This window comes from Acanthaster planci, linkage group LG01, assembly GCF_054643075.1.
Source record: "Acanthaster planci isolate LZ-2023a linkage group LG01, COTS_SCS, whole genome shotgun sequence".
Taxonomy (NCBI): Eukaryota; Metazoa; Echinodermata; class Asteroidea; order Valvatida; family Acanthasteridae; genus Acanthaster; species Acanthaster planci.
In genome coordinates, this window is record NC_141777.1 from 25,272,135 (window position 1) to 25,284,549 (window position 12,415).

At 44.5% G+C, this 12,415-nt stretch overlaps 1 protein-coding gene across 4 annotated transcripts in view; it reads right to left on the bottom strand.

Annotated features, from left to right (window-relative positions):
• Positions 1 to 12,415, bottom strand: part of LOC110975249 (apoptosis-stimulating of p53 protein 1-like) — a 55,797-nt gene that overhangs the window by 3,823 nt on the left and 39,559 nt on the right. For all 4 annotated transcript variants that reach the window (XR_015424670.1, XM_022227566.2, XM_022227571.2 and 1 more), the window contains 7 exons: positions 10,855 to 10,998; positions 7,006 to 7,135; positions 5,994 to 6,184; positions 2,621 to 4,891; positions 2,080 to 2,213; positions 1,478 to 1,644; positions 85 to 284 (listed from right to left, as the gene is read on the bottom strand). Coding sequence is in view for 3 of the 4 variants with exons in the window: in XM_022227566.2 (XP_022083258.2) it covers positions 85 to 284; positions 1,478 to 1,644; positions 2,080 to 2,213; positions 2,621 to 4,891; positions 5,994 to 6,184; positions 7,006 to 7,135; positions 10,855 to 10,998 (3,237 nt within the window). In the remaining variant the exon portion in view is untranslated. The remainder of the gene's footprint in view (positions 1 to 84; positions 285 to 1,477; positions 1,645 to 2,079; positions 2,214 to 2,620; positions 4,892 to 5,993; positions 6,185 to 7,005; positions 7,136 to 10,854; positions 10,999 to 12,415) is intronic.

The window sequence follows — 12,415 nt, forward strand, 5'->3', positions numbered from 1 at the left end:
ACAGCATCGCGTTTGCTTTCCCTCCAAGTATGACCTAGCATCAAAAAGTTTGATCTTCCTTCATAAATATGAAGCCACACTCACCCCAAAAAGGTTCCTGGGTACGTAGCCCATCTGCTCCCCTTTCTTAGCCCACCACCACTCTGTCTCTTCCTCGTCGCCCCGTCGGATCACCGTTAGCTCTTCGCCGTCCTTGAAGCTGAGCTCATCAGGCTTCTCCGCAGTGTAAGAGTAAACGGCAAAGATGCGGCCACCATTCAGAAAGCCCATCTTCTCCTGGACACCTGGTGGGTATAAAGGTTCGAAAAACTTCAAAACCTTAAACGAGTGTATTTTTGCTTTTATACGTACAGCTGTTGCCACACACATTTACAAACACCAGCCCATTCAACTATGATCTTGCATTTCCATCAGCATGCTAGATCAAACTATAGGATGGATGTATACTCAAAGGGCTGTCCACTGATGAGAGTGTCACGATGCAAGCTGCTAGTTATGAGTAGAACGGGGTAAGTTTGAGTGACAACCATTTGTTAACCGTGGGTCAATTATCCCTGGTAACCTATGCATAAAATACATCCTGAGTACCATCAAACACCATGGTTGATAAAACTGTATCACTCAAACGTGCCCATTTTTGTCCCTCAACTGTTACTTAGCCCTAACCCTCAGGCCATTTTTGCTAGGGACCCTCCTCGATCCTCCAAAATTTCTTGAAAATGTTACTTGGAGGTGTGCCTATGCCTCAATCCTTCAAAATCCTAGGGCAATTCCTGTCATTATGTTGTGGCAGTGCGAATGGCATTCTCAAGCAGTGCGGTTGATTGAAAAGAAATATCAGGCTGAATTTATTCATGACTGCGCAAGAACAACACAAGGTCTAACCAATGACCTTCACGCACGGCATCCTTCGCAATAAGCCATGCACTTTTGCCATTCACCCTCAATCCTCCAAAATCGCCCAAAGGACTTTGGAGGATTGAGGAGTGTTAGAGTTAGTACTGGCATTGTGAGCTCACAACCATCTCATGATTTCTCTATAGACAGAGAAAAACACACATGTCAGCTTGTCATGCCTGAAGACCCACACAGGCATGAGGACAGGTGAGCCTATTTTTTGCACGGCAAAAATTTGAGAAGTCCAAGAAAACTCTCAGTGCATCAATTTACTGATGACATCAAGCTTTGTTTACTCAAATGCTTTCCCCTGGGGTTTAAAATCCATTATCCTCATCTGACTCCCATAAGAAAGCACTCTTGTAAAGAGAGTGTGATGTCACCAACTGTACTTAGTCTTATTGCTACTGCAACTGTACAGAGTACCGAAGTGAATACATGTAGGTGTGTAAAAGGCATTGGAGCGAGAACCAGCACGTGAACCAACACGCGGACATGCTCCATTCGTTTGCACTACACTTTCTGATTCAAAATGACGTCACAGTTTGGTCCTCTACTGAACTCAGGAAAGGCCTCTTACCGAAGAGATACTGAGAGCACATCTTGAAGCCATCTTCCTCCTCTTCGCACTTGTCAGCTGCCGTTTCCTTGTCACTTATGGTGGTGGCAAAAATGCAGGCGCCGTGCTCCACAAGATTGCGCACCATGATCACGTTGTTGCAAGAAGCCGCGCAGTGGAGAGGAGTCCTGCCAAAGTTGAGGTACAACAAACCCACCCGTTATTATTACAGTGTGTGATAAAAGAAGGGGGTTCAATAAATTGGCTGCTTAGAGATGGTATGCTGGCCAAGCTACAGCAATGGATCAATTGACTTAGACCAGCATTCTGTGACGGTTACAACAGACGTTTGGATATTGGAATGCTTAGCACCCTGATTTCCTTTACTGGAACCATTAAAGATGGAATGATTTCACAAGATTTCTTTCTCAGTGTCAACCACACCATTTGGTTGATGATTTCAAATAGGCCTGAAAAATTTTCTTTCCAAATTTCAAGAGACAAGAATACATACATGTAGTTGAAATCGTAACCCCGTACCGCAAGTAATGCTCACACAAAGGTTCTATCATTTCATGATCTTTTTCAAGGTGAATGGAGCAAGAAGGCCCCCATCAACTTACCACCCGTCACTGTCTGGGGCATTCACATCAACACCATTCATGATGAGGAAGTTGACAATCTCATAGTGATTAGCGCAGATGGCATTGTGGAGGGCTGTGATACCCTCATCGTTGGCGCCGCTAGGGTTGGGCACCTGGAGATAAACAAAAAACAAATTAAGAGGGCTGCCATTTTTTCCCCGTTTTCTACTCATTATCGGCATCTAAACCGTTGTGAGTTCACCACTGTTCAGCCATGTGTTAAGCAATTAACATGCTGTCAAGTTAGCACCTGATGCCTTTAAGATACTGCACATCTGTACATGTACATATGATAACATTTTATGACAACAGCGTCTGTAGATGCTGTTACAATTATAACCAAAGTATTCTTAAGATGAAGTCTTAATGTCTTTCTCATAATAACTTTCTCACAGGAGTGGTCAACCCTCAGGTACTTCTTCAACCTGACGAGTACCCCAATTTGAGATGCGTTCAACATTAATGATAGCCAACATGTTTTTACAGTTTTTTTAACCCGACGGATGGGGGATCAACTTACCTCTGGCATAATCCTACGGACAAGATCAAATTCTCCTTCCAGGGAGGCATCTAGCAGTAAGGCCAAGGGGTCAAATCGTACCCTGATGGTCTTCTTCAAGGCACCTTCCTTTTTCAAGATGCCCTTGACCTCTCCCTTCCCAGTTGAAGTCCGGTTGCTGATGACGGGGGACCTGGAGAGCTGGGACAGGGCAGCAGTGTACTGCTTCTGGCTCAAGATGGCATTGTTCCTGAAGTTCTCATCTTCGTCCTTCTTGCTGGTGTTGTTGGGCTGGGGCTGGGGCTCCGGCTTGGGCAGGTCCGGCTCCTGATTGGTCTCGCTCACTGTGGGCTCCAAGCCTCCAATCTTGAGGAAATTCAGGCTCTCCTTGTCCTCTGAATAGGACAGCCGCTTCTTGAGAGGGCGAGGCATATTCCGCAACCTCTGGAAATCAGGGTGGTGGTAGAGATGGCTCATGGGAAGGTTGAGCGGGCTTGGCGGGCGGTTTGGACTGAGGGGGATATCATCTTCCTCACGCGATGGCTGAGGACCTTGGAGGCCACCAGCTGATGGAGCATTTCCTGGTAAGATCCTACCAGGTGGATTGGGCTGGACGTCTGGGAAGAGACTCCGGACTGCCAGGTTCTTCTTCCCACTATCAGTCGATGTGAGGCCCTTCTCATAGCTGGGGCGGTTGTAATTGCGCATCTGGGCCGGCGGGGGCGGGACAAACATGCCCACCGTGGCTGGGGACCTCTGGTGGCGAGGTCTAGTTGGATCAGGGGCAGCAGTGGAGTACGGCTGAGGAAGCTCAGGTCGAGGTGGAGGAATGTCGGAATTGACTGAGGCAGGAGGATTGGTAACTGCAGTGTGGTCGGACCTTGGTGACCCAGGTTGCGGCCTGGCCACAGGGACAGGTGAGCCATTATGCTGACCAGTCACAGGGGAGGAGGAACCGGAGCTCCTCCCACCAGACAGTTTGGGACTACCAGGGTGAGTAGAAGGTGCAGGAGTGGGACCATACTGGGGTCCTTCGTTCCTGAATGGCGCAGATGACGGTTGACTGGAAACAGAGGGGTACCTCTGACCATTTGGTGCTGGGGGACCAACTCTTGACGGGGAACTTGGAGTTAGCTGATTGGGTCTGGCACTCGACAGTCCAGTTGTGACAGCTCTAGGTGGGGGAGGGGGTTTCTTCTTGCCCTGTGGTGAAGGTGGATGTCTGTTACTGCTCTGGGAGCTGACAGAGTCTGTGCTTACACTCCTGGTCCTCGAGTCAGTCTCTGTGCGGTTAACATTTCCGGAGGGCTGGTTTGCCTGGCGGGACGGGCTGCCTGAGGCTTGTCCAGGACCAAAGCCTGGCGGTCTCCAGTCACCTTGCTGAGGTGGCCCCCGGTCATTCAACAGTTCTTGAGGTGGGGGAGATAGAGCAGCTTCTAGGCTCGCAAGATCGTACATGGGTGACCTGTCCCCAGCCCGCCGCTCGGACAAGGATGACAACCTTGGGTCTGCCTTGGGCACGGGGAGAGGTTGTGAGGACAAGGGACTTCCAGATCGCTGGTTCTGAGGTATGGGAGAGCTGCGATTATCAGGCCGTCTACTCGGCCCCTGTTGCTGGTTGGACAGGCCACTGGTGGGCATGCTGTCAACGCTGGAGTTCTCGGTCAACGAGGAGGTGTCACTCCCACTTTCATTGACGCCTTCGGGCTTGCTGCGTGACTGCTGGACGTTGTCCAAAGATGTGGAGTGCCACGAGGCCGGGGCTTGGTGTGGCCTGCTAGCAGACATGGGCGAGCCCTGCCGGGGGACGCCTGAGGTGCCGCTCTGGTTTGTCCTGGGCTTGAAGCTCTGCGGAGGGAACAGTGTGGCGGGCTTCGGGGGCATTGGACGGCTGGTAGGCCCTGGTCTACCTTGGGCACTGCCACCAGGGGGAGGGGGTCCCGAGAGGTCGCCGTTGGTCAGGGGTGACCTCCTACCAGGGTCACCCGTCATCCCTCGCGGGTCGTTCCTGGAGTTCATCCTGTTACCCGTTTCTCTGGGTTGGCTCCCATTAAATGGTCTGTCGAGCTGTACGTTGCCATTGGGCAACCGAACTGGCACTGAGGCATTGTTGTTGACGTTGGCGCCTGGAGGAGGAAGCTGGGGCTTGCCCAGGATTCGGGTCTTGCGCAGTCGTTCTGTCAGTTCCTCTATGCGTTTGTCAACCACGGCCATCTCCTCCTTCCGCTGGACCATGGTTTGTCGCTGCTTCTGCAGTGTTGCGCTCTGCTCCTCATTCAGTCTGTTACGAAGCTGCAAGATAAAACAAAGACGAAAAATGAAAAATAGGCATTACCTTCATGGATGTACCGCTTCCTTACTTTGACACCATCAGTGTAAGTGCAACACATCAGTGCAAGTGGCCTTGTTGCTTATTATTAATATGCTGCAACAACAAGCAAAACGAATGTAAAAATACTTGGGCCCTAATTGCATGGGATTTCTGAACAGCACTTCATCAGAAGAAATTCTTTGATGTCCTGAACTTTAGATAACGGTATTTCTCTGTTGTGGCAGGAGTTCAAACCCTGGCCTACATTCTGTTTCCAAGATAAAAGATACGACAACTGAAATCTCTTTGCTGACTACAATGTACAAGGAGAGTATAGAAGCTGAATAAACAATCTTCCCAAAACATTAAGCGGCAGCATGACAAAAGCAGCCAATAATTCATAAAGGCAGGCAAATCTCAGAGTTGTTAAGCAAGGACCTTTACTTGATTCACAAAACTTTTTCTAAGCAGCCATGCAATGGGGGTCCAGTCCAAACACCACGTAGTGGTAATTTCTTGACCAGCTGCCAGGGGCCAATTTCATAGAGCTGCTTATGCACAAAATTTGCTTAAGTGGGAAAAAACTTTGCTTAGTAAACAAAGGTTACCAGCTAAAACTCTATCTGATTGTCATGCTAACCAAAAAACAGCTAAATACAATCCCAAAACAATATACATCACATTGAGTTTTGGCTGGTTACCTGATTTATCAAGCAAGGTTTTCTTGCCCTTAAACAAATTTTGTGCTTAAGCAGCTCTATGAAATTGGCCCCTGTTCTGTGAGGGCTGTGTGAAAATGAGTCAGAAGTCAACTGAGCCACTTTTTGAGCAGTAGTTTGACTTGAAAAGAGAAAACGGGGCCCTCTATTTTGATGTATCACTCACTTTAAAATTCTGATGAAAAAGGACACTGAGTGGGGGAAAATTGTTAATGGTTGCTGCTGATTTACAAACATGCAAGATGCTTTCAGAGGCCATGAACTGCACAGTGGCCCTAGTCTCATTTCCACAGTGCAAGTCACCATTACTAAGCGACATCTGTCCAACAATTCAATGGAATGCCATCCTCCACTCGGCACTCACCAAGAGTTCCTTACGCAGTCGGTCCAGCTCCTCGTTGGCTGGCGACCTGTAGACATCGCCGTTGATCCCATTCAGGTTGCCCTGCTTCAGCTGCTCCAGCTGCTGTGTCAGCTCTTCCACCTTGGCCACCGCCAGGGCCAACTCCTTCTCCTTCTGGGCAAACAGGGTACGCACCGACTCCAGCTCGGTGGCTGTCAAGATGAAGGAGATACAAGACACAAGAGAGACGTCTGCATGAAAACAAAGTCTCTGGAATGTACAAGAAATACTTGGAGTATGGGTCTGTCCAAGCATCCCATGACCAGTGACTCCAGTTTAATCCCTGCCAGGGCTGTTAGGTTGCTAGGTTTATCAGGCCTGATCTCTCATCAAGTGTTATCAAGAAACTGTGCAGCATACTACAGTCAACATGCTATTACCCTGCTGAATGCTGAACAACATACAGTCCAATGCAAAACAGTTTCTGTGGCACTTTATTAATGCTTTCATGTTAAACTTACTCAGCAGTTGCACAGGGAACCCTGCCATGTGTATGTTAATGCACAATAATTTTGGATAATTGATGTATTCTGCTGCATTAGCCTTTCACATGTACCAAGGATTTACTTTAAAATTATGGAGAATTTTGCTTTTTCCCCAATCAAACTGGCCAGGATGGAAAGGGATATAAATGAGACATAAACTGATAAATTAAGTCATTCCCCAAGTTGGGATATTTCACTTGTTTCATATCATCTTTGATTGGGAACTGAGCCAACAGTAACCTCTCATAATTCACCCTGAGATTTGGGATGAGTATGCTGATGTCCAATGGAAAAGGACTGACCTTCGAATAAAGAATGTTTTACTGGGAATCTTCAGTGGCAGATTATGGAAGTTTTGCGGAGGAAGCTCTTTGAAAGCTATTGACAGTGCAATCATTTGAAATGCCTTCTCTTTTCCTTTTTTATGAAAGAAACTATATATTTTTCCTTTTTGATAGGAGGGCTAAGGGGGCGTGGCCTCCACTTACAAAGGGTGTGATTGTTATTTTTGGTGGCATCAGCCTGGCCTCGCAGAGTTCGCAGTTTCCGTAATTTCTGCTCCTGGGAGTCCACTTTGTCTCGGAGTCTGCGTAGGCGCTCATCCTCAGCGGCCATTTGCTGCAAAGGAGAACAAAAATGTATGCAGGGTTTCAAAGTTAGACCCTTTTCTTCATTCCATTCCATGGATATTGAACCTTTCTTCTTCATGCACTCGTACGAACATACATGTATATTCTGGATTACCGGCTTAAAGTCTTCTTGTTACCATTAGGTTTTTTTCTGTTGGAGGTAAAAGAATAGTTGCTTTTGGCCACTTTATACAAAACTGTCCTAAAGCACTGACCTAACAAAACAACAGGAAAAATTAGCAAGAGGTCATCAAAATAACTTACACAGTACACACATGTACATACTATCTATGTGTAGAATGTTTAAATCTGTAAGCATGATGGCCCATTTATTGTACATGTATCTCTTCGCATGATTCTGTATAAACTTTACATTCCACAATACACATACATTGTACAGTACATGTAAAAATACCTTGATCACTGAGTGTAATGACCGGGTACATGTACATGTACTCAGTGAGTGTAAAAATTCAATCCAATGACAAGAATAACGAAGGACCATTGCAATCCTTCAGCTACCTATTCATCCATGCACAAATTTCTTATCGACCGCGAATGCAGATTTTTCAGGCACAAAGACGGATCGTCGATATCATTCCTCTTTCCTCTTTTCTCCGTCTTGTCCAAGAATAACAATGGCTCCATCACGTGCAATCCAAGCCCCCCACCGTTACTCAGCTGGGATCCTGAATGTTCGGTGGGCCAATTAAAATTTCAGAGGCAGTGTCACTACCATGGGGCACTGCGCAAAGTCAAGGCCTGGCATGTAGGGTTGCACTGAAAGTGTGTATCGGGTGACTGAACCCTGGAATGCGGGAGAAATAAGGAGCCAAATAATTTAGAGAGAGCTCATCGTACAAAATACTTCAGAAACAAGCCATTATGGGGTAGTTTTCCCTTGCTGTAGGTACATGTACTTTAAGTCTCCCTTATTTTCACAAACTTTCTATCTCGGATGAGTTTCGCATTTCGGAGCTCATGCTGAGCTGCTAAGTGGCATTACATCCTGAAGCTATTTTGCCTTGGTGATAATTGAAAAGATGGCAAGTGAATCATTCTGTAATACAATTTTTACATCGGAGGTGAACTGGAAAATCACAATTACATGTACCGGTAGGGCCTACATTGTACCTACATTTATTCTGGACATAGAAAATGTCTGTTCAGAAAGACTGATTGAATATTTTCTTCCCTCTGAAAGCTGTATTTGCAACATCATCTGGTTCATGTACAGGTACATGTATACCGGTATTTAATATTTTTGAATTTATTACAGAGTTAAATTTGGGAATACACGTACCGGGTACATGTACATGTATGTACATGTATGTGGCATAACATTCAAAATACCTTAGCAATATTGGAAAACATCTCAGCAATCTTTGTTTGATTTGAAAGGTTTCTCAAAGTTTCTAAAATGATACTCTGTTCATTTGGATGGATGATCATAGCTTGTTTTTTTATCACATTAAAATACAGAAAGTAGTTCATGTATAAGTCAAGCAGAGAGCTCCTTATAACAACTGTCAAGAACAAAGTGTTGTGTTACACTTTTTTTACTACACTTCTATACAAATGAAGAACTGAATCTTGAACTTTACAATCCTTATACTTACAGTATATAGATCTTTTATAGCCTGTGTCATAATAAACTTTACTACACCATTCAGCAAAACGTGGCCGTTGTCAAAACTATCCAAAAAACATTCGTACAAAATCCATTCAGTGAACAGGGCTCAACTGGGACTTGATAAACTCCACTGAGAAATACACCAGGTAGACAAAAAATGTCATAATGAACCTCATGTGCAAGGTCAACCCAAAGAGAAATGACACAACAGGTCTTGCTACTATCCCCCACCTGCAGTGCATGTACTGGTACAGGTACATGTACACATACATGTGTGCGCTTGTAACAAGGTGCCTTGTGGGGTACCGGAACAATGGAAGGTACATGTACATGTACCCCACAAGGCCAGTTTGGATCCTCCCCACAAGAATTTCACGAAATAGATATTTCAAATTTAGTCAAAAAGCAGGAATTTTCAAGTGCCATTCATCTGTCACAAATTGAAGTGTTTTATACAAGGGACATACGGTCGGAATTTCAACCCGGGAAACTAAATTTGGTTGAAATGGCAGTGATTTGAAATTTTTTCCGTGTTGTGTGGGAGTTTTGTACACAAGAGCAAAGGAAATACCCCACAAGTATACATGTAAAGATGTAAGGGTGGGTGTACATGTACATGCATATGTGACTGTATAAAGAACTACTATAAATGTACATGTACGTGAAGTAGCGATTTCATGGGCCTTGGATAGGGACACAAGGAACTATTTGATACAAGGTCAAGCACCACTCATCCAGATTGTAAGGCACAACACAATCCAAATAACTCACTACTACCAGTAGGCTTATTCAGTTGTATTTTTAAGCAAGTGACAGAACTTCAGAATACATAAATGGGTTCTTCCACTATATGAGACTGATCAGAAACATCTTGAATGTCTCTGGGCCAATTTTGATGACCTCAGAATGATATTTGGCAGAGGGACTCCAAAATTTGGACTTTTGAGGCGTCGGAATAATGAGGCGTCGGGCTTATGGGCAAATTTTTTTTTTCAGCCTCATACACGTATTTTGATGCCTCAAAGGTCCGACGCCTCATAAATCCGACATCGGACTAATGAGGTGTCGGACTTAATGAGGCGTCAGTGCGATTGACTGTGAAACATGGAAGAGGATAGATACTTATGAAATACAAAAGAACCACATACTGTAGTGTACATTAACACAGTATATGAACAATAAATCCTGTGCTTTTCAGTGCACTGCCTGAAATAACATTTCAAGCAGCAAATGAATTCACCAAAGTCCTTGGACTGGCTTCAACCCTGTTATATCAAAATATTCATTTTTCAATATTTTTTCAATATAAAAATGACCACAAGGGCCTCTTCAGTTCAAGGGAAGGTTTACACTCAGGATGTGAGTATACCAATTGACCTACCAGTAGAGAATGGTAATTATTACTGAAAAGTCTACAGTCATTAATAATGAGGTGACTGCAACCTGTCAAAGGCAATGTGTATCTACATGTATATGGAAAACTTTCTGAAACTTGCGTTGTCTCCAAAATTCTACAAAAAGAGTGTGGATTCCTGTATAAAATCATCTTTTCAGATGACAGAGATTTTACATTGTTTGACTTCCTTGAATCAGGATGTAAGAGGCCTGCCAACTACAGTCAAGAGTGAAATATATTCCCAGAGGGTAATGTAATGAAAAACACACAGAAACAACTTGAAGGCTAGGGTCTATCTACATGTAAATTCACAATAGGCCAGACTACCTCATGTTGCAGTCACTCAGGCTGTTCTCAATCAAAAGCTTTTCACAAGGAGGGGGAGGAGCTTCCTTTTATTCCAACAAGGACTTAGTTTTCAAGGATAATATACATGTACATGTACAGGGTGATATCTCTGTTGGCTGGTTCAATCATGGAGCTGCATATATAGCTCCATGGTTCAATCATGATCACTGATCCAGTTTTTTTTTTTTTTCATCTCCTCCATCTGCCAATCAGGCAAACATTTGTCTTTCAACTCTTATTAGCTGAGCAGGTATTTTTTCCATGCTGTAACCTTTTCCTCCCTGGTACTTTAACAGCAGTCCCCTCTCCCCCCTTTTGCAAACCCACTCACCTGCTGTTTTTGCTCTTGTTGCTTCAGGAATTTGAGACGCTGCTGCTTCGCAACCAGCGTCTGTTGCTGGGCCTCAATTTGGTGTTGCTGCCGCTCGGCCATGTCCTGGAGCTCGCTCAGCGACAGGTCAACACCGGGTGGGATCTGCAAAAGTACACCAAGACAAGCTATTCATGGCCTTTTTACTTTACTTTACAAATGACCACGCACTATAGTCTGCAGTTTAACTGGAGTGAATCTCTGCACAAGTGACCATGAAGACTACATGTATGTACATGTACCGGTACATGTAGCCTGTTCACTACCGGTATGTTTCAAAAATCCAGAGAGAGACCTTATGATCAAAGCAACCAGCCATGCAAATGCTGAAAACCTGTCAAAAAGACAAGTAATACATCTAGTTCCTAACTTAAAATACATATACATCACTGTAGATCCTTGCCAAAGTTTATGAACACATGGTACATGTACATGTACATGTGTACATGTACATCTGATCAGGCCAATGAAACCACCTTGAGTTTTTCTCAACTAAGCAATGTCTCAAAAGCCAGTTCACTCAATAATATACAGTTTATGTATACATGTAGTGTTTCTTGTCCTCCTTCTGGTGAACAAAATAGGGTTCCGGGTGATGTCAAACTGTAAGGTTGCTGGGATCATGATCCTTTCTGTGGTGCATGAACCACACACCAAGCCAATTACCATCTCTAAGTGCCATGAGAAACTGCCAAACCCTGTGTTTCACACCAGTCACGGTAGGGTATGATTTGAATCCAATCTCCATGTTCGGAATGTATGGATATCAGTACATCTGAAACATGTCACTTCCAATTGCCCCAACTACTGAGTGACTAATACACCGCTCTCACACTGCATACTGTTCCTGGGGGCAGCCAAAGTTTGGAGAAACAGTCACACTTGGTTGGTGTCAGACTTAACCAAGAAATGTACAGTGCATTTACCCCATTCCTTTTGAAAGGGGGTGGACATGTACATGTGAGGGTCGCAGTGTTTATTATTCGGTGCTTTGATAGGCACTGGTACATGTAGCTGCATGAGATTATTCCTAACACACAGTGAACTATTATTTTGTTTTTGTTCTGATAACCAGCCATGCTGGATAGTTTTATAAGCCACTGGTGGGCAAAAAACGACAGTGACATACATACATGTAGAAAGAACAGACCTACATGTGCATGTGTACACACATAACACATACATGTACATGTACTCCTACTGGGTACATTATTACAAAATTAAACAGAAGACCCCTGCCCAAAACCCCTAAATTAATTGTGTTTTCCTAATTGCCTGAGACTGATCCAGACAGTGTTCATACCGGTATATGTACAAGGCGATCATGTGTCTCGTTTTTGAAAATTTTGCACCAGTATTTGAGCCTACATGTACATACGTGGATGAACATTATGGTCGTTTTCCAATACTCGACTTGGGCTCCGTCTCAGGCTTCAACAATTTTTTTTACTTCCTGACTTTGAGGTTGTAAGAGCAATAGTAAGTCTTCTGGTGCCACAAAACATCAAGTACATGTAAGATG